Raw genomic sequence first — 18,441 nt, 5'->3', positions numbered from 1 at the left:
GCCTCTAATCTCAAGAGATGCTCAGCCCAGACAGCACTGGAAGAAGGAACTGGAATGAGGTCCAATTTCATATCTCCATGAAAAATGCTAAAACTCTCCTAGGGCTTTGGAGTCATTCTCAACAATGGTTTTCCATTTCCTCCACAAAATACCCACAGTATTTAAGAGTTTGACAACTTCAGAAGTCTACTTACCTCCTCAACTAGAGGAATTGGAATAAAGTGGTATAACTGTCTATGATGGGTAATTGTGGTCTCACCTGAAGGCCTGGAAAGAACTGGCTACTCTTGCATGACCTGTTCACTATCAGTTAAGTCCAAGGTTAAAGGTGGATGTTGAAAGAACTCAAGGGAGACTTAGACTTCCACACTTACTCTATCACCAAGTACCTGTGTGATGTCCTGCCTCAGTTTCTTCCTCTCTCCTCTATCTCCCCATTACATGTTAAATAAAATCCAAACAGCCTGGCATTCAAAACAATTCTCAGTCTGAGCCCAGCCTCCTAACTTACCCTTCCTTCCCATCTCCCAATCCATCTTCCTACCAATCCCTCTCTTCCTTGGCCATCTCCAGGCCAGACTGTCCTTTCTCTCTGAAATCTCTTCTGCTTCCTGGTATACTTGTCACCTGTCTTGAGTCCTCAGGATAAGGGTGCCCCCTTCTATTCAATGGCGTTTGCCACACTGAAACTTGGTTCTGTTTCTAAATGTCTTTCTAAACTGTGAGTGTCCAATAAGGAGAGGGACCACAACCAACCTACTTATCTTTGAATTCCTGGGGGCCCTGGCAATTACCCAGTGCCCAGTAAGTGCTCAATAGATATTGAATGAATAGATGAATAAATGAGTAAAAGCTCAAGCGGTTTCACCTTAGAAGCTGGAGGCATGGGAACATGTGTTGTACGTGTGCCTTTCATGCCCTTTGATTAGAACAGACACAAGAAGCTACATGAATAGCCAGAGACAGCACTGTGGCATCAGAATCCACAAGATTTACAAGATGGACAAACTTAAAAACACCTTCTCTACTTTCAAAGCAGGCCATGGCTACAAGTTTCCAAAAGGAAGGTCGGGTAGAGGAGGACATAAGCAAGGCTGATATCAGTAAGAAGTAAGATCAGTAATAAAACTCTTCCAAGAAACTGCTTCCCAGTTTACCAATGTGTGTGTGTGTGCGTGTGTGTGTGTGTGTTTAATCAATGAAGCAAGTTGCTAGGGCAGGAGGGGGAAGTGGGAGGTCATGGGAGGATAGGAGGGGTTGAGGATACAAAACGCCTGCCATCTCATAACGTGGACAACTAGATCTAGCTATATTTTCAATGAAATCACATCCCGGTGAAGACACCACGTCTGGAATTACGATCCACCCTGTGATCTGTCACTTTTATATACACACACAAGGGAGTGGAGCAGTTTCCATAGAGAGAAACTATCACAGCCCACTTACGAGCAATACAATAAAAGAAGGAGCCAGAGACCCCAGCGGAGACACAAGTTCAGGGTGATGCTCCTGGAACCAGCGCCCAGGTCCTGAAGCTGCTGCCTGCCTCACTGAGCATTTCTCCTCCCAGGGAAGTGCACTTATAGGTAAGAATTGGGTTGGGGTCTGATTTATGGAGGATGCATTTCTGGACAGGTTGCAAGCGCCCCTGGGTGCGAGCCCAAGGGAACAAACGCCGTGCTAAGCGCCACGATCTGTGCTTTATATAAGGAGAAACCGGCCCCAAGAGACTATGGAGAAGATTTCTTATGGGGTAAAATGATCCTTTCTTTGTTGGTATAGAAAGACCTGCTTCACAAAGGGTAATAAATCCAGGGGCAGAATGTGAACTTACAAATTGATATATCTAAACAGAGTTCAATTGTGAACAAGAAAAACAGCCCTTGGTGATAGTCTACAAACCAGGGAATGAGCCGGGCGGAGGGGTGGGAGGTGGAGGTGAGAAGCTACAGCAGGGAGGATACTGGCATTGATTGCCTGTCAAGTGCCAGGATCTGCCACCTATGTCATCTCCTGTCATTCTCCTGACACACCTGTGAAGCAGGTAATATCTCCATTTTACTGATAAGGCAGCTGAAACAGAGAACTTAAGTGTCTCATTTAAGGCAAATATGGGACTGAGGGACTTTTTGAACACAGGTCCTCTGCTTCCAAAGCCCAGAACCCTGTCCACCTGGATACACTGGGGGCATTAGAGGAGGTGAGTTGAGGGGATAGAGGGAAAAGGTATCTGCATTGATGGACTAAGTACTACTTGGGGTAGGGAAAGGGCGATAAAAAGATGGGTGCTTGCTGTCTAAGAAGTGTCTGAGTTTTCTGAGAAATCCTGTTTGCAATCTTTCATTTAAGCTTAGCTATCTAGGGGGAAAATAAAAAAACCTCTGATGACGGATTAAATAAGAAAATGTATATGGGTACTGCAAATAACCAGAGTTATTTATAAAATATCCATTTTCTCCTGGCTGTTCCTTGCTCTGCAAGGGAAGTGGCTTTCCTATAAAAATGCTATCTAAAAAGTTTTTAGAGGGGGGTGCAAGGGTAGTTCAGTGGTAGAATTCTCGTCTGCCATGAGGGAGACCTGAGTTCGATTCTGGCTCATGCACTTCACCAAAAACTAACAAGCAAGCAAACAAACAAACAAAAATTCAATAAATGGTGTTAAAATGACGTGATACTCACATGGAAAATGAATAACTGTGATCCCGGGCATAAAACATACAAAAAAAAAAAACAGTTTTTAGGGTTAACTATTAGCCTTTAGGGTGAATCCTTAGAGGGTCTAAGTGTAATAAGTATAGAGATGTCACACTTAATCACTTCCATGAGTCTTAAAAACAAAACAGCTTATTATTATATTATCTTTTTTTAAATGTTTAAAGGTTCCCTAGATTCTGCAGCCACTATTTTATAAAGTGTTTTATAAGTTCTTCATTTTGTAGTTCAACTTTCTAGTGTTTGCAGACAAACTGGACAAAATGGGGAATGGGTTTGCCTTCCTTGGCCCTGAAAAGTGGGGCTGGCTACTGTGGAATCTGCCACTTTTGCCTTCTGGTCTTACTGCCCCATGCTCTTTTTTCCTTCCAGAACTTTTTTTTCTGGTGGGTCCTCTGAACTTTAGGCTCACCAGATTCCACCCTCATTTCTTCACATTTTAGGGCTTGGGTCTCACATAGCTCTGAGAAGTGACTGTATATCTTTAAAACCCCCCCTAGAAAAGTACTTCTATAGTAATCCAGAGGAATTATTGAGTTTCAGGTACCAGAAGGAGAAAAATATAGATGCAGAGCTTTCCTGGGATGGCACATAGGATGATGGCTTATTATCATAGCCATTAGAAGGAAAATCTAAATTGTTGTTTCACTAAGGGTTATGGCTTTTACCCTTTTAGGTCCAAAAAAATGTAGCGAAAGAAAGAGGCTTGCTTAAGATTTAGACTCTAGGTGGGGAGTAAAGACTGTCTTTTCTTTGTGGAAGGTTTCTTTTCTTTTACCCAGAAAATTCTATCTCTAAATAAATTCTAAAAGGAAAAATTCCAGAAAGAGATCTAAACCTTTCCTCTTTACAACTCCCTTCCCTCCACAGCCACTCACTTTGATGGTGAAAATATCTAGGACCACAAAGAATCCTTATATTTTAGGCAATCTAGAACTTACATGGGGCTTCTAGATCATGTACTATTCATTACAGTTTCATTTGCTTTATAATTTTTCATTAGTGCTGAGATTAAGGGAACACCATTCATTAACCTGACAGCCATGCCCCATGCTAGAGCTGAGAGGGTTTGCAGAAAGAGAAAACTGCTACGGTCACAGCCACATACAGAACATTTGTTCCCAGATACTTTTTACAAGTAATTTAGACACCAATAGTATCCCCTCCACAAACACAGTTTCTTCTCTGCTGCAAGTTCTGGGATTTTAAAATAAGAAAATAACAATTTTTTTAAAGGCACAGTCTTTACAAGTTGACCAGAAAACATGCTAAAAGGTAAATACAGAGTTTAAAAGGATCTCTCTTCCCCATCCCCAGAGGATTACTTTCACAACTCAGAGCAGACCCCGAGCATTTGCAGAGGGGCATATCCAGAGGGTTGCCCTTAGCAAAGGAAGACTTTCTGAAATGTATCCCAGGAAAACTGTAAGAAGTTATTTATACAAGGCTGTTTCAGAAATTCTCAAGAGATGCCAATATATACATAGGACTTAAAAGCAAAAAACAAAAGCCTCATAAAGGATTATTTCCCTGCGTTAAATAATAATATACATATACAGAGAGAGCATATATGTAAAAAGAGACTTTAAAAGAAGTTGCTTTGCCTTGGAAAAAAAAAATCATTTAATTAAGTGCCAAGGAAAAGCATGTCTGCATACTAATCTGAATTTCTATGGATTCTTCAGTTTAGTTATCAAATATTTCTTGAACTTCATAGTATAACGCAGGATTGACCACTTCAGCCTTTCCCAATCACCCCAAGTAGCTCAGCCCACAGCCAAAATGACCCAGGACAATTTCTGGGTAGGAAAAGCTTTGGTATATTGTAACATAGATGGAGATGCCAAAGAAATACATACTCAAAGTACTCCAAGTCTTTAAGAGGTTAAGAATATAGAGGCAAGAAAATTCACATCAGAAGAACAGCCAGGTGAGCAGAGATAGAGTCCCAAGACTGACCTGGAAACAGAATGTATTCTTGAGATATTTGCAATTACTGTGTAAAATTCCAGGTAGTTGCAAAAAACTATCCTGGGCAGGGATTAGAGGCAGGTGGGCTGGGGAACGTTCTTTTCTGTGCCTGTGGGTTAAGCTGCAACATTTAGGGAGGAGGCAAAGCTAGGGGAGGGAGGGTGAGCCATATGCAAATCAACAATGTGGAGAGTAGGAAGACAGTGCCAAGACTGGATCCATTTTAACTTTCACTTAGAACCTGAGCTTTTCTTCATTAGGAAGAGACAGAGAAATCATTTAATTCTTCTGGTCCCTTTTGTAGAGGGGCGTGTTGCTTTCACAGGTAGAAAAGAAAAGGAATCAGAGCAAAGAGACGCTGAACTTACTCTCATAGAAAGAAGCACTGAGACTCCGAGCATTTGGGGGACATGACTAAGCCACAGAGCTTGTTAGTGGGAGGGATAGGATTGAGAGGCAGATCTGTGAAAGGAACAAGAGGAATAGAGGGGCACAGAGAGGGAAGTTTTTCCTACAACTTTTCCACCAGGGTTAACCCTTTCTCTTGTGAATTGTATTTTGGTTGTTTGAATCCTTCCAAGGTTAACAAGCCATTAAAAATTGCTCCCAAGCCTTAAGATGTCTTCAAGGTACAAAGAAGGGAAAATCAGGACTCATGCTATAATTATCCAGAAATAACTAACTGGATCTTCATAAAATGATAGAGTTGTAAGTCTAGTTATTGAGCACAATATTTAAAGAAAGAATAAATCTATTTTTCCATAGAGGCAGTAAAAACACCCCCTGAAAAATGTTCTCCAGGAACTTTGACATATGGACTGGGATGCTTAGATTGGTGTTTCTCGATTGACAGTCTCTGGAACAGCAGCTTTAGCATCACTAAGGAATTCATTAGAGATGCAAATTATCAGGCCCCCCACCAAACCTATGATTCAGAAACTCTTGGGATGTGTTCAGCCATAAAAAGGAATGAAGTTCTGATGCATGCTACAATATGGATGGGCCTTGAAAACATTACACTAAGTAAAATAAGCCAGATACAAAAGGACAACTGTCGTATAATTCCACTTATATGAAATATAAGCAAATTCACAGAGGCAGAATAAGCAAATTCATAGAGACAGTAAATTATAGGTAACCAGGGATTAGGGGTAGGAGAAATGGAGAATTATTGCTTAATGGGTACAGATTTTCTGTTTGGAGTGATGAAAAATGGAAGCTGGTGATGGTAGCACAATATTGTAAAAGTAATACCACTTAATTGTGTACTTTAAAATGATTAAAATGGCAAATATTATATTATGTATATGTTAAATATATATGTTACCACAATAAGAAGAAAGTGGGGAGGAGAATGAGAAAGGGAGGGAGGGAATGGCGGAGGGAAGAAGGAGGGAAGGAAGGAAGGGAGGGAGGGAGGAAGGAAGGAAGGAAGGAAGGAAGGAAGGAAGGAAGGAAGGAAGGAAGGAAAACTCTTGGGATGGGGCCCTGTAATCTGTTTGAACAAACCCTCCCTGTGATTATAAAGCATTCTAAAGTTTGAGAACTACTTAGTTTAAAGTAATGGCAAAAAGAGTCTGCTTACGTTGGGTTGACAAGGGTGGTACATAACCAAGAAATACAAGCCAGAAATACAATTTAACAAGGATATTCGTCTGCAGGATCAAATTACTAGATCATATTACCTGGCTTATGTATAGTAAATGCACTTCTGTAAAGGCTGTGAATAAATCAAATCTTATCCTAAAGGACCTGTAGATTATTCATATATAAATAAAGGTGAACCAGCTTTAATTAAGTGCCTGGTTATACCAAGAGCTTGTACACATTCATCTTTCACAATAACCCTTGCGAGGCAGCTATTATTATCACCATTTATCAGATGAGGACATAGAAATTCAGAGCAGTTAAGTAACCTGCCCAAGGCATTCAGACAAATTCAGACAAGCATGGAATTTGGACCTATGTCTATCTAACTCCATAGTCTATGTTGTTTTCAGTGCACCATGTTACATGCCCAAATGCAGCTATTTTAAAACTGTGGATTATTTAAAGCAAAAATCATGTATTTTTTTTCACTAATTGTTGGACAAACTAAGCTCCAAATTTTTATAATGCAAAACAAATGAACCAACAAATAAAATAAGGAAAAGACAGTAGCTGCAATGTAATGCCTAGGAAAGCAAAAGATTTCTACAGATCATTTGTCAAGCAAATACATGTGTACATGGTACGTGTGCATATGTGTGTGTGTCTCCAGGGTAAGTAAAAAAGCAATGATTTACATCACCTTCCACTAGAGAACTAGCTCAGTTTTTTTGTGGTTCTCATTGCTATTTTTAAGGGATGAATTCTAATCTCCATCTATTCACAGCATAAAGAAATTTGGTAAGGGAGTTTCTATTCATTTTACAGGAAATGACCTGCCTAAGGTCACATTGCCAATAAGCTGCAGAGCTCAGCCTAGAATCAGGTCTCTGATTGCCGATCCCCTTCCTGCCACTACCTTTCTTATCACTACAGGAGACATTTAAATGTTTTATTACAGCTAACTGTTCAGAGGAATCCTTATATTGATTTATCCAATTTTTCTTAGTTATTCAAAACTATATAAAAAAATAATTTCCTCAAATGTCATAGTTAATCATATCCACTTAGCTTCCTTTTATGGAAGCCAGGTATGTCTTAGATAATAAAATAAACTCCAGGTTTAGATAAAGCACCCAGAATATGAATGGCCTACCCTTTTACTACTTGCATCTTATAAGATAGTCCAGAGGACATTTTATTAAGACAATGCTGCTTGAGAAAAAAATGTCAGGGTGTCAGCAAGTCCGAGGATAAGAACAGCTGGCCGTGCTAACTCAAGGAAGAATTAAGACAAAATCCCAGACATGTTTGACCTCACGTTTCTTTTCTCATGTATGATGAAGAATGCCAGTGAAGCAAATGAGCTTCAAGTCCTTACTTTAGAGCTGGAGAGAGTGAGTTCACCAGGCAGGCAAAGGGAATTGGGGTTGGGCCAATCCTAGGCACAGGAGGTAAATTCTGCCATTCCACAGTTTTCCAAAGGGACTACCTCATTGCCATTACCTTCTCAAACAACCGTGTGCAGAGGAGACTGGGCAGAGGACATGAGTGGCTCAATAGCAGCCTCTCTCCATTGCTGGGAAAAGCAATTCAAGGTCCTTGTCTAATCCTATTGATCAATGGGCCAACAACCATTCACTGATGGAAGGTTTGGCTCAAATATCTGACCTTTAAAGCCTCAACAGCTCAAGTTACAGGAGGGCCTGTGATCTGGACATTTTCATCGGCACCTATTTCAGACTCATTAAGGCATTCTTTTTTCCCTTATCTTTCTTTTCCTTTTAAAAATAGAAAAACAGATTCAAATGGTCACTATAGACTATGATTGTTCCATATGTCACAGTTTTTCCTCCTTGCCCTGGAGACAATTGCCTGAACCACCCTGCATTTGGAAATACCAATGAACAGGCAAAAGAGGAAGGCATCAAGCCATTCCCAAAAAGCATGATCCTGGCCAGCAGCACCCTGGATTGATCATTCACTGTGATCAATCACTGTCATTCAGTCTAATAACCAAGGGCACACACATATTTTTAGAGATAAACAATAATTTTAGGACTGAGGTCCCATGACTGGAGGATATAGATTTTCTGTGAGATACCGAAAGTCTCACATGGAGACCAAATGGTTTTGGCTTCAAACTTCTGTAGTCAAATCAATGAAGTTAAAAGACCTGATTGTTCTTAAGAGAAGCTGTGATAGCTAGCAGAGCTAGCACAGGACTAGTATTGAAGATTTAACTCAGGAACATTCACTAGATCACCAACTATGAGGCCTTTAAGCAATAGGCACGTATTGAACCAGGCTTGTTCATGGAAAGAGAAGTAAAAATTTGCTTGGCTGCAAAAATACACCAAGTTAGGCTGCTAGCCACTTACTTGGCATATTTGTTATTCACTTTGGGCCAGTGTCTATCTGCAATGCTGAATTAAGTAAAACTTAGTAAAAAATTAAAATTAAGATGGTAGTAGAGTAATTGCCCTCAAACTTTAGTGTTCAGTAGAACCACCTGGAGGTCTGTCAAACCACAGATTGCTGGGACCTAGAGTTTTTGATTTACTAATTCTAGGGCAAGGTCCGAGAATGGTTTGCATTCCTAACAAGTTTCCAGGTGATGCTGATACTACTGATTTGAGGACCACACTTTAGGACCCACTATGATAGAACATCAGCAACACTCCATTGGATTTTATTCCATGTCCATTGGACCTCTGAACCTCTCTTATACCTCTCCCCTATCCTTATTTTCTACTACAGGGAGAGATGCTGCTGCCAGCCCACTTCCTGTTGCTACTGCTCCTGCTCCTAGGGACCCCAAGGGCAGGCCTCTCCCGTAAGTTCTACAAAGCCGAGTCTGTCTTCAGCTGCATCAACACAGCCCTGTCTGAGGCGAAAAAGAGTCAACTGGAGGATGCAACCCCTCTGAGCAAGCGAAGCTTCCACTATCTGCCCAACCAAGACCCGTCTTCAGGAGAGAAGGAAGAGGAGGAAGAAGAGGACAAAGAGAAAAGGACTTTTCCTAGCTCTGGTGGTGGAGGCAGGGCTGGAAGCACCAGGTACAAATACCTGTCCCAAGCACAGCTCAGGGGGAAGCTGTACCAGGACAAGGCCAAGAACGACCAGCGCACCAAGTTCACCCTGTCCCTCGACGTCCCCACAAACATCATGAACATCCTCTTCAACATTGCCAAGGCCAAGAACTTGCAAGCCAAGGCAGCTGCCAATGCCCACCTGATGGCACAGATTGGGCGGAAGAAATAGAAGTGGAGGCAAAGCAGGAGGGCAATGCACCAAGGTCAGAAGTCAAGGACAGAGGTCAAGGGCAAAGGATGAGGGGAGACCAAGTGCTTTCCCATCCAACTGCTTTGTATTTTGGGGATCAGTCCAGGTTTACAGGCTATTTATTACTGAACCCCTCTTGCCTCCAACCCATTTTTCCTTTCTCTCTGTAAATATACCCAGAAGTGCAGTATTATTCAACCTTTAAAGAAAACAACATAGTTAATGGCTCTTCCCAGATTCTGTGTCTCCTTTCTCCTTCCCCATGACAAGAAGCAAAAATCTCATATTTCTTCTCTCCAAGCTTCTCCCCGTTGACCCGTTGCCTAAGAGGAGAGCAATCAAAGCTCCTCCGCTTTCTATACACCACCTCCTGCGAAGACAGGAGGTGAGGAGATGCATCTGTCTTCACCTTGCCACCAAACCCCTTCCCTACCTCCCCCCCCCATTAAAACCAATGGCTTCTTGAACTCCTGGCTTATTTCAGTTCAATTAACTCCATTATTGTACAATAAGTACACTTTTTGAAAACTACAAAATAAAAAGAAGTTAATCTATCTTATGAAGGTTGGTAGACTTCCTAAGAGTCAGAATACTTTATGAAGGACTGTGACTATGTCTGCACTGAGGACCTTCCTCTAAAGCCAACTGAAATTTAAAAATAAATAAAAATTTAGCTGTTAGTAGAGAGATACTGGGTTGAATGATACAAAAGGAGAGAGTGAGTTTTCTGTACTGCCAGTTGCATTCAAAACTCTGAGTTTGGAAAAGGGAAGGGTAATTAGGGAGGTTAGTGATGAATCAGCTCCCAAGAGGGGAAATGGTTCTTGAAGGGCTTGGAAGGAGTAAAGGAGAGATCAGAGGTTAAGAGATGTTGAGCGGCAGTACTGTGTTAGCTGTTACTAGATCTGGAGACACTTCCATGTCCTGATTCCATCCAAGTGACCTAACCTGGGATCAGTTTCAGAATTGCCACCTGAGCTTTAAATTGTCACCTAATAGCTTTACATTACCCTCCTCAGGCTTGCCAAACACTTGCATGGCTCCCTAGGGCATGGGGCCATTAATTCTTTAAGAAGTTCTCACTGCAACCACAAAGACTGCCCAACACTGTGCTGGGTCCTAATGGAGATATGAGAGGTATAAGGTAAGACCTCTGCTCTACATGAATTGACAGTCTAAGTGAATAGACAAAACCAAAATAGCAAACACTACCAGGGAGTATGTAAGTGATGAACTGAAAAGAGATAGCAATTTGTGTAAAAAAAAAAATATATGTATATATGTATATATATATACATGGACTCCAGAGATTAATATAAGCAAAATTCCATTAAAAATGGACATTAGCAGGAACTCTTATGGCTTCCTGATGGCAATGCCTGACAGCCAGATTTTCAGAAGATGATCCTTGGTCCTTGGTCCCACTACTTTCTGCATGGTGATAAGTTAATAAACAAATAAATAAAATGAACTTCTGCAGGGTAAAGTTAACAAAGCAGACAAACCAACAACTACCATCACTACTACCAGACACAAAGTTAACAGACTAATGGCAGGGTGCAAGGGTCTTCCATGCAGGAGACCCAGGGTTGGTTCCGGACCCATGCACTTCCCAAAACAAACAAACAAGCAAAGAAAGAAAGAAAAAACAAACAGAAATTCAACAAATGGTGCTGCAATAACAGGATAGTCACAAGGAAAAAGAAAAAGAATGAAATGTGACCCCCTCCATACAGCATACAAAAAGAAAAAAAGACTAATGGCAGATTTGAGAAAATATATGCCATTCATATCAAAGACAAATGACTCCTTGGTCAAATATATAGAGGTACTAAAAATTTAGAAGAAAAGGAAAAACTCATGAAAAAAATAAGCAAAGGACATGAATAGACAGATCACACACAAATACAAATGATCCTGAAATACATGAAAAGATGGTCAACTTCATTCCTAATAAAAGAAAACAAATTAAAACTGCACTGTTATACAATTTCTCACCTCTCAGATTGTCAGAATTCCATAAGTTTGATTATATACTTCATTGGTTGGTGTTAATAGCTTCCTTCCTCCATTGCTGGCTGGTGGGAGCATAAACCCTAGAGAGACAATCTGGCAATATTTATCAAAATTACAAATTCAGGAAGATGGCCGACTAAAATAGCTCGAGATTAGCCCTGCTCCACAGAAAAGTTAGAGAAGGGACAGGAGGGCGATTGAGGTGGCAATTCAAGAGGGAGACTGACCTGGGAGAGACTTCTGCACCACATGCGGCAGCCCTGGTTATAGAGGCCAAGGAACTGAGAGGCAGAAAGCTGGAGCCTGGCGTGGAAGCGCAGAGCCTGCAGGAGTGCACGGACAGGAGTCAGGGGCTAGGAAATAAGCCAGGCCGTGTTCCTTATGTGCGCTACCTTCACCAGCACAGCCTCTTAAGCAGTGACTCACTCCACACCCCACGTACCTGAACCCCATCACCCACTTCCATTCCCCAGGCACCCCCACCCCACCAGCCTCCAATGCACATACCGGCCCAACCTACCTCTCCTGCACTCCTCCTGAGCACTACCTCCCCCTCCCTGTTCCCTGCAGGCTATTGCTAGCACATAAAGGCTGTAGACACTAACCTCCATATCTAGGCTACCCCTGCCTCCCCCCATACTGTCGCATAGCCTCACCCTGCCCTCCCTGAGCTCTGCGCATCCCTTTACAGCACTCCTAGGCCCACACATGCACACGGACCCCAGTCATGTCATTCAGCTCTGGAAACCACACTTTACGGCAATCCTAGAGTTGCACATGCACACAGTCCTCAGCCTCACTTCCCAGGTCTGAGAAAGTGCCAACCTGCAGAGCCAGATCACATCTGCCCCCAACCCATGAAGGCATAATGCTGACCTGCTGCCACAGCTCTACACATGTGCACAAAGGGCCCTGTGCCTTAGACCAGCACACACCAGGGTTACACCCCTCCAGACCGGAGCAAAGCTACATCCTCCCAGGCCGCTGGGTGCCCACGTTCAGAAGCATCAGCGTAACATCCCCAACCTGTGCCCAAACCTGCCCTGAAGCAAATCACCATACTGAGTGCTCCACCCTGTGCCCTGATCCCTGCTGTACAACCATCCTGCAAACATAAGGTCTTAGACTATTGAAAGAAATCAATTCCCAAAGTAAATCAACAAAGATATTTATATGCCACGAAGACAGCAGAAGATCACTAAGCATATCGCAATGTAGACAGATATAACCCTGCCTAATGACCAAACTGAAACACCAGAGGAGACACAGACGTTGGAACAACTAATTAAAGATGTTCAGACAACTCTACTTAATAAAATAAGTGGGATGGCAAATTACATAAAGGAGACCAAGAAGCCAGTAGAAGAGCATAAAGAGGAATTTGAAAGAATAAATAGAAAAATAGCAGATATCACAGAGATTAAAGACTCTGTTGACCAAATAAAAAACATGCTAAAGGGTGGGCCACAGTGGCTCAGCAGGTGGAGTTCTCGCCTGCCATGCCAGAGACCCTGGGTTCTATTACCAGTACCTGCCCATATGAAAAAAAAACATAGTAGAGGCACACAACACCAGATCTGAAGAGACAGAAGAAAGAATAAGTGATATAGAGAACAGGATTTTCGAAGACTCAAAACAGCAAATGGCAAAAAAGGTGGAAAAAACTGAATGGAAACTCAAGGGAATGATAGACAAAACAAAGCACACAAATATAAGAATCATTGGTGTCCCAGAAAGAGAAGAGAGGAGTAAAGGGTTAGGAAGAGTAGTTGAAGATATAATGGGGGAAAACTTCCCAACCCTCATGAAGGACATAAATATACAAGTCAAAGAAGCCAAAAAAACTCCAAACAGAATAAATCCAAATAGGTCTTCCCCAAGGCATATATGAATCAGTCTGTCAAATGTTGAAGAGAAGTAGAAAATCCTGAAAGTGGCAAAGAGAAAAACAGTCTACTACATACAAGGGAAATCAAATAAGACTGGTACCCTGGAGGCAAGAAGGCAGTGGTATGATATATTCAAGATCCTGAGAGAGAAAGAATTGCAGCCGAGAATTCTGTACCCAGTCAAATTGTCCTACAAAATTGAGAGAGAGAGTAAAGTTTTCACAGACAAATAAGTCCTTAAAGAATTTGCCAACAAGAGACCAGCCCTACAAGAAATACTAAAAGGAGAACTGCCAGCTGAAAAAAACAAGACAGGAGAGGGAGGTCTGGAGGAGGGCACAGAATTGAAGAGTACCACTAAGGGTAATTTAAATAATACAAAGAGAAAGAGGGAAAATTAACAATTCATTTTTCCATCAACCTAGCAATCCTGCTTCTGGAAGGCATTATTAGAAGAAGTTAGAATTGAAATTAGAAAATTGTCAAAATTGAAATGTTTTTTAAAAACTCCCATTTCCTAAAAAGGTCAAGCTCAAAAAATGAAGCAAGATGCAATGGGAAAACCACATGATAGAGCAGAAAGAATCCTAGGCTGCAATTCAGAATGCTTATATCTGAATCCACGTCTATTTATCACGAGTTTATGAGCAAATCCTTTAGCTTCCCTGAATACTGGTGTCCAGGAACTCTGCTAGGTGCTTTTTATAAACATTATTTCATTTAATTCCCATAAGTGCATTTCAGGGTAGCTCTTACTTTTTCCATGTTGAAGATGGAGAAATTGAGAGCAAGAGAAGTTAGAGAATGTGTCCAAAATCTCCCAGATTTTAAGTGACAGCATCAGAATTCAAACTCAGATCTGTCTGGCCACAAATTCCTCCAAGCAGTCCTGACTCTTCATTTGTAAAATGGACATAAAAATACCAGACACCCTACCTTAATTCCCTAGAGCTGTCTTAAAGTGCCACAAACTGGGAGCCTTAAAACAACAGAGATGTATTGCCACAGTTCTGGAAACTGAAAGCCTGAAATCAAGGTGTTGGCAGGACCACGCTCCCTCCAGATGCTCTAGGGAAGAATTCTTCCTTTTGTCTGTGGTGGCTGCTGACAATCCTTTCCATTCTTTGACTTGTTGGCAGCAAAACTCCCATCTCCGCTCCATCTTCACATGGCTTATGTGTCTCTGTATCCAAATCTCCTTCTCCTTTCTCTATACGGATACCAGTCACTGCACTAGGGCCCACCCTAATCCAATTAGATCTCACCTTAACTTGAGAGCATCTGCAAAGACCCTATTTCCAAATAAGGTCATATTCACAGGTACTTGGAATTAGGACTTCAACATAGCTTTGGCGGAAAGGGATACAATTTAACCACAGCTCAAATGACCTATGAATGTGAAAGCAGCTAGCAAAGCACCACACAAACATCCAGGGTTATGATTAGTATGTCTCCAGCAGGTGAGTTGGTATTTAATATGCTTTCAGAGCCATACAGATGATTTACGGCAGCATAATCACATGGTGCATGAACTAGAGAGAGCTTGCAAAAGCTGTAGCACACCAGCAGCAGTTAAGAAAGCATGTTTCCCACTAGATCGCTACCATTAGGCAAGCCCAGCCATCTGCTGTCTGGAATCAGACCCTGAGAGGAGGATTTGAGTGCAAATCACGCTCTTCTAACCATGTGTTCATAATGATATCCATAACGTGTGGAAACCAGCAGTAGTCAGATCCAAGGGTCACCATCACTTTTGGTGGGGCAAAAAGGAAGAACTGATGTCAAGTCTTACTGTCCTAAAAGGATGAAACTTCTGGGCCTCCTGCCTTGTCAGTCAGGGAAGGATAAAAAACACAGAGAAGAACTAGCCTTGCCAGACACTAGATTCTAACAATCCAACTTCACAGCAAGGAGCTATGGCCAAGGAGTATTTTATTAAAATATGACAAGCTTATGATAATCATTGAGTGACACAGTAGGAACTTAGTGACTGAGATTTTTCATGAGTCCAAGGGGCATTATAATTTGTCATTTTGTCAGGGCACAATTTTGAATTACTCTGCAAGGCAGATGTACACGAATAAGTTACTTCTCTGGTAAGCAAGCCTGGCCAATTACCCAGCATCTGTGTCCCCAAGTAGACTAGGTTAGTCTCTGCTAATTGTCATATATGCCCCATATCATTAAAGACCTCCACAGGGTTGCTTATGTGTTATCATTATATATCACTACATTTTGCAGAGGAAGTTGCTGATAAAAGTAGCAATGCACAAAGGTCTCCAGCACAGTTTCTCTGAGTATAAGGGCTATTTGATTCTGTTTTAGGAGTTTACCAGAGAACCATACCTGTTATTATGCCCTCAACTGTAATATATGACTTGTTAGGAGACTGTCTAGGAGAGAACACTCAAAAAGGAAAGGCTAACAGAGCGAAGTTGAATTGACATGTGAGTGTGTAATAAATATACATTTTTAAGTTAAAAAATAGAAAGAGGTTAATTTACCTTATAAAGGTTAATGGGCTCAGAATAGTTTTTGAGGGACTGAGACTGTTTGCATTGAGGACCTTCCTCTAAAGCAAAACTAATTTTTTTTTAATTATAATAATGCTTTAGCAGTGTCGGTAGAGAGATACTGGTTAAGTGATACCAAAGGAGGTGGTGAGCTTCCCTTATCAAGAATCACTAAGATTCTTAGGGCCAATAAGAACACTTAAGCAGCAATTCATCACAGCCAGGAGAAGAATTTGTAAAAAAAAAAAAAAAAAATGTAATAAAAATAAGGAATGAATAAAAGGTATATGAGGTTCATAAGAAAAACAATATAAAATTTTGAAATGGTCTTTTCAGTAGATAAAATGATTTGGTGTGAGTGAAAATTCTAAAGACATTCTCCATCAGATTCTTTGTGCTGGTTTAAGCTCCTCAAAAAAAGAAAATTAGTGTAAGTCCCCTTTTAAAAACAAGGATCAATTGTCTAGTGAACCTCTCCTAAGGGGACAAGACAAGTGGACAGATGGGATGATCTCTAGATGTTCTATCTAAGAAAGAATCCTGAAAACAAGTACTAACAGCAAAAGAAGCTGCCTGTTTCTGACAGAATTATATAGGAAGCTGTAACCAAATAATTGGGGGAAAGTAGAAATGACACCCAGAATTCAATAAGATGCTTTATGTAAATCCAAGAAATGGGTGGGACCCAAGTTTAAGGGTGTTGAGTGTTAAACTCAAAAGAAAGACACTTTCATCTATTAAGAGCCAAAGAAATCTGAAATCTAATCAAATCATGCAGATAGCTACGATTAAGAATCACAGATACTAATCTGATTTGAAAATTAGATAATAACAAGACTCAAATCTAAGAGTGGGCTATTGGACCATCGTGTTCTTTAATTACTGAAGTTCCTATTATAGACTATTGTTGAGTGCAGCACGTCCCATTAGAGCTGCAGATAAAGAACTAGTCACAGTCTGGTCAACACCACTAAGGAGCCTCAGCAAGCTGAGATGGCAAACAGAACAATGACAAAAAAAAAATGATCTTGGGAAGTTAACCCAAACCTATGAGATGACAAGTTCTTTTCTTAAAGAATAGTATATTTAATCCCAAGAGGTAACACACATACACACACACACACACATGCACACACACACTGCATGTACTGATCGCTCTCACTTTAAAATCACAAGACTCTTCAGGTGGGCTCTTTATACTGTCCAGTACTGATAGAACATTTCCATACTATTCAGACTTCAACTATCCTAGACTTTCACTCATTTTCTTCTCGCCTCAATTTTCTAAAATATCCTCCCCATCCAATCTCAGTTGATGCCCCTGCTTCCTGTTTTACTAAGAAAATTTAATGCTTCAGAAGCAAAATTTCACAAAAATCCCACCCACAGCCATCTACCTAACAGCCTGTGGACTCATGAACTCTTCCTTCCTTCCTATTAAGGTTGGTGAACTATCCATGCTCCTATGTAAGGACAGCACCTCTGTCATGGTTTACGTTCCCATCCCCCTCACCTACTAAAGAACACAGATCCAGCAACCTTTCTTTTTTACTCTCACATCATCAACTTTACCCTCTCTACTGAATCATTCACATCAGCAAACAAATTTCATTCTTACTTCTCCCATACTGAAAAACAAAACAAAGAAACCTTATGCTACTTCCTCTTCCAGATAAAAACCCTTTGTTCTTCTCCCCTTGGGAGCAAAACTCTTTGAACGATGTCTCTATGCTCATTTTTCTACCGCTTTTCAGTAGATCTGTGTTAGGTAACACATCGTTCCATGGGCTCATCGTTCCACCGAAACAACCCTCTTCACAGACAGCCATGACCCTTATGAGGCTAAATTCAGTAGTCAACTCTCAGCCCTCATCCTACTTGACCTATAAGCAGCATTTGATACAATGGACCACTACTTCCTTACTTTATGTATTTTTTCCACTCTGCTCTCCTCCTTCCTCCATGGCAATGCCTTCCATGTCTCCTTTGCTGGTTCCTTTTGCCAGCAAATGAGATGGTTTGTTTTAATTCCAGAGATCCACATTTGCTTTTCTCATTTCCTTTATCTTCATCAAAGTCTTCATTCTCATTGCGGTCTCTACTAATCACCTTACTTAAAACTGTAGTTCCTTATCCACCTGACTTGTTCAATTATTTTTCCAAAATATCTCCTATTGCCTTTTAACATGCAATATAACGTACTTATTTATTATGTTTGTTGTTTGTCTCCAGATCCCGCCTCAGCCCAATTATGATATGGACTCCATGAGGTCAGAGATTTTTGTATTTTTTGTTCAATGTTGTATCCCCAGTGACTAGCATGTGCTAAGTGCTCAATAAATAATTAAACAAGTAAATCAAATAAAGATGTATTGAAGTTCTTGTCATAAGAAATTTGTACATGCTTGATATTTAAAGTATGATATTTATAACAGTTAACAGTATTTGGCCTAATAGAACAATATCAG

At 40.9% G+C, this 18,441-nt stretch overlaps 1 protein-coding gene across 1 annotated transcript; it reads left to right on the top strand.

Annotated features, from left to right (window-relative positions):
• The first annotated feature begins 9,036 nt into the window (after positions 1 to 9,036).
• On the top strand, positions 9,037 to 9,534 carry UCN3 (urocortin 3). The gene has a single exon (XM_077167884.1). It carries the CDS (start codon positions 9,037 to 9,039, stop codon positions 9,532 to 9,534), a length of 498 nt encoding a protein of 165 aa, XP_077023999.1.
• Positions 9,535 to 18,441: the final 8,907 nt, after the last annotated feature.

Source organism: Tamandua tetradactyla, chromosome 7 (genome assembly GCF_023851605.1).
Source record: "Tamandua tetradactyla isolate mTamTet1 chromosome 7, mTamTet1.pri, whole genome shotgun sequence".
NCBI lineage: Eukaryota > Metazoa > Chordata > Mammalia > Pilosa > Myrmecophagidae > Tamandua > Tamandua tetradactyla.
The sequence above is the reverse complement of the archived record's forward strand: the minus strand, read 5'-3'. Positions and strand labels throughout refer to the sequence as shown.

Bases quoted from the DNA above. Each gene is read 5' to 3' on its own strand.
- UCN3 (XM_077167884.1), top strand. From the start codon at position 9,037: ATGCTGCTGCCAGCCCACTTCCTGTTGCTACTGCTCCTGCTCCTAGGG.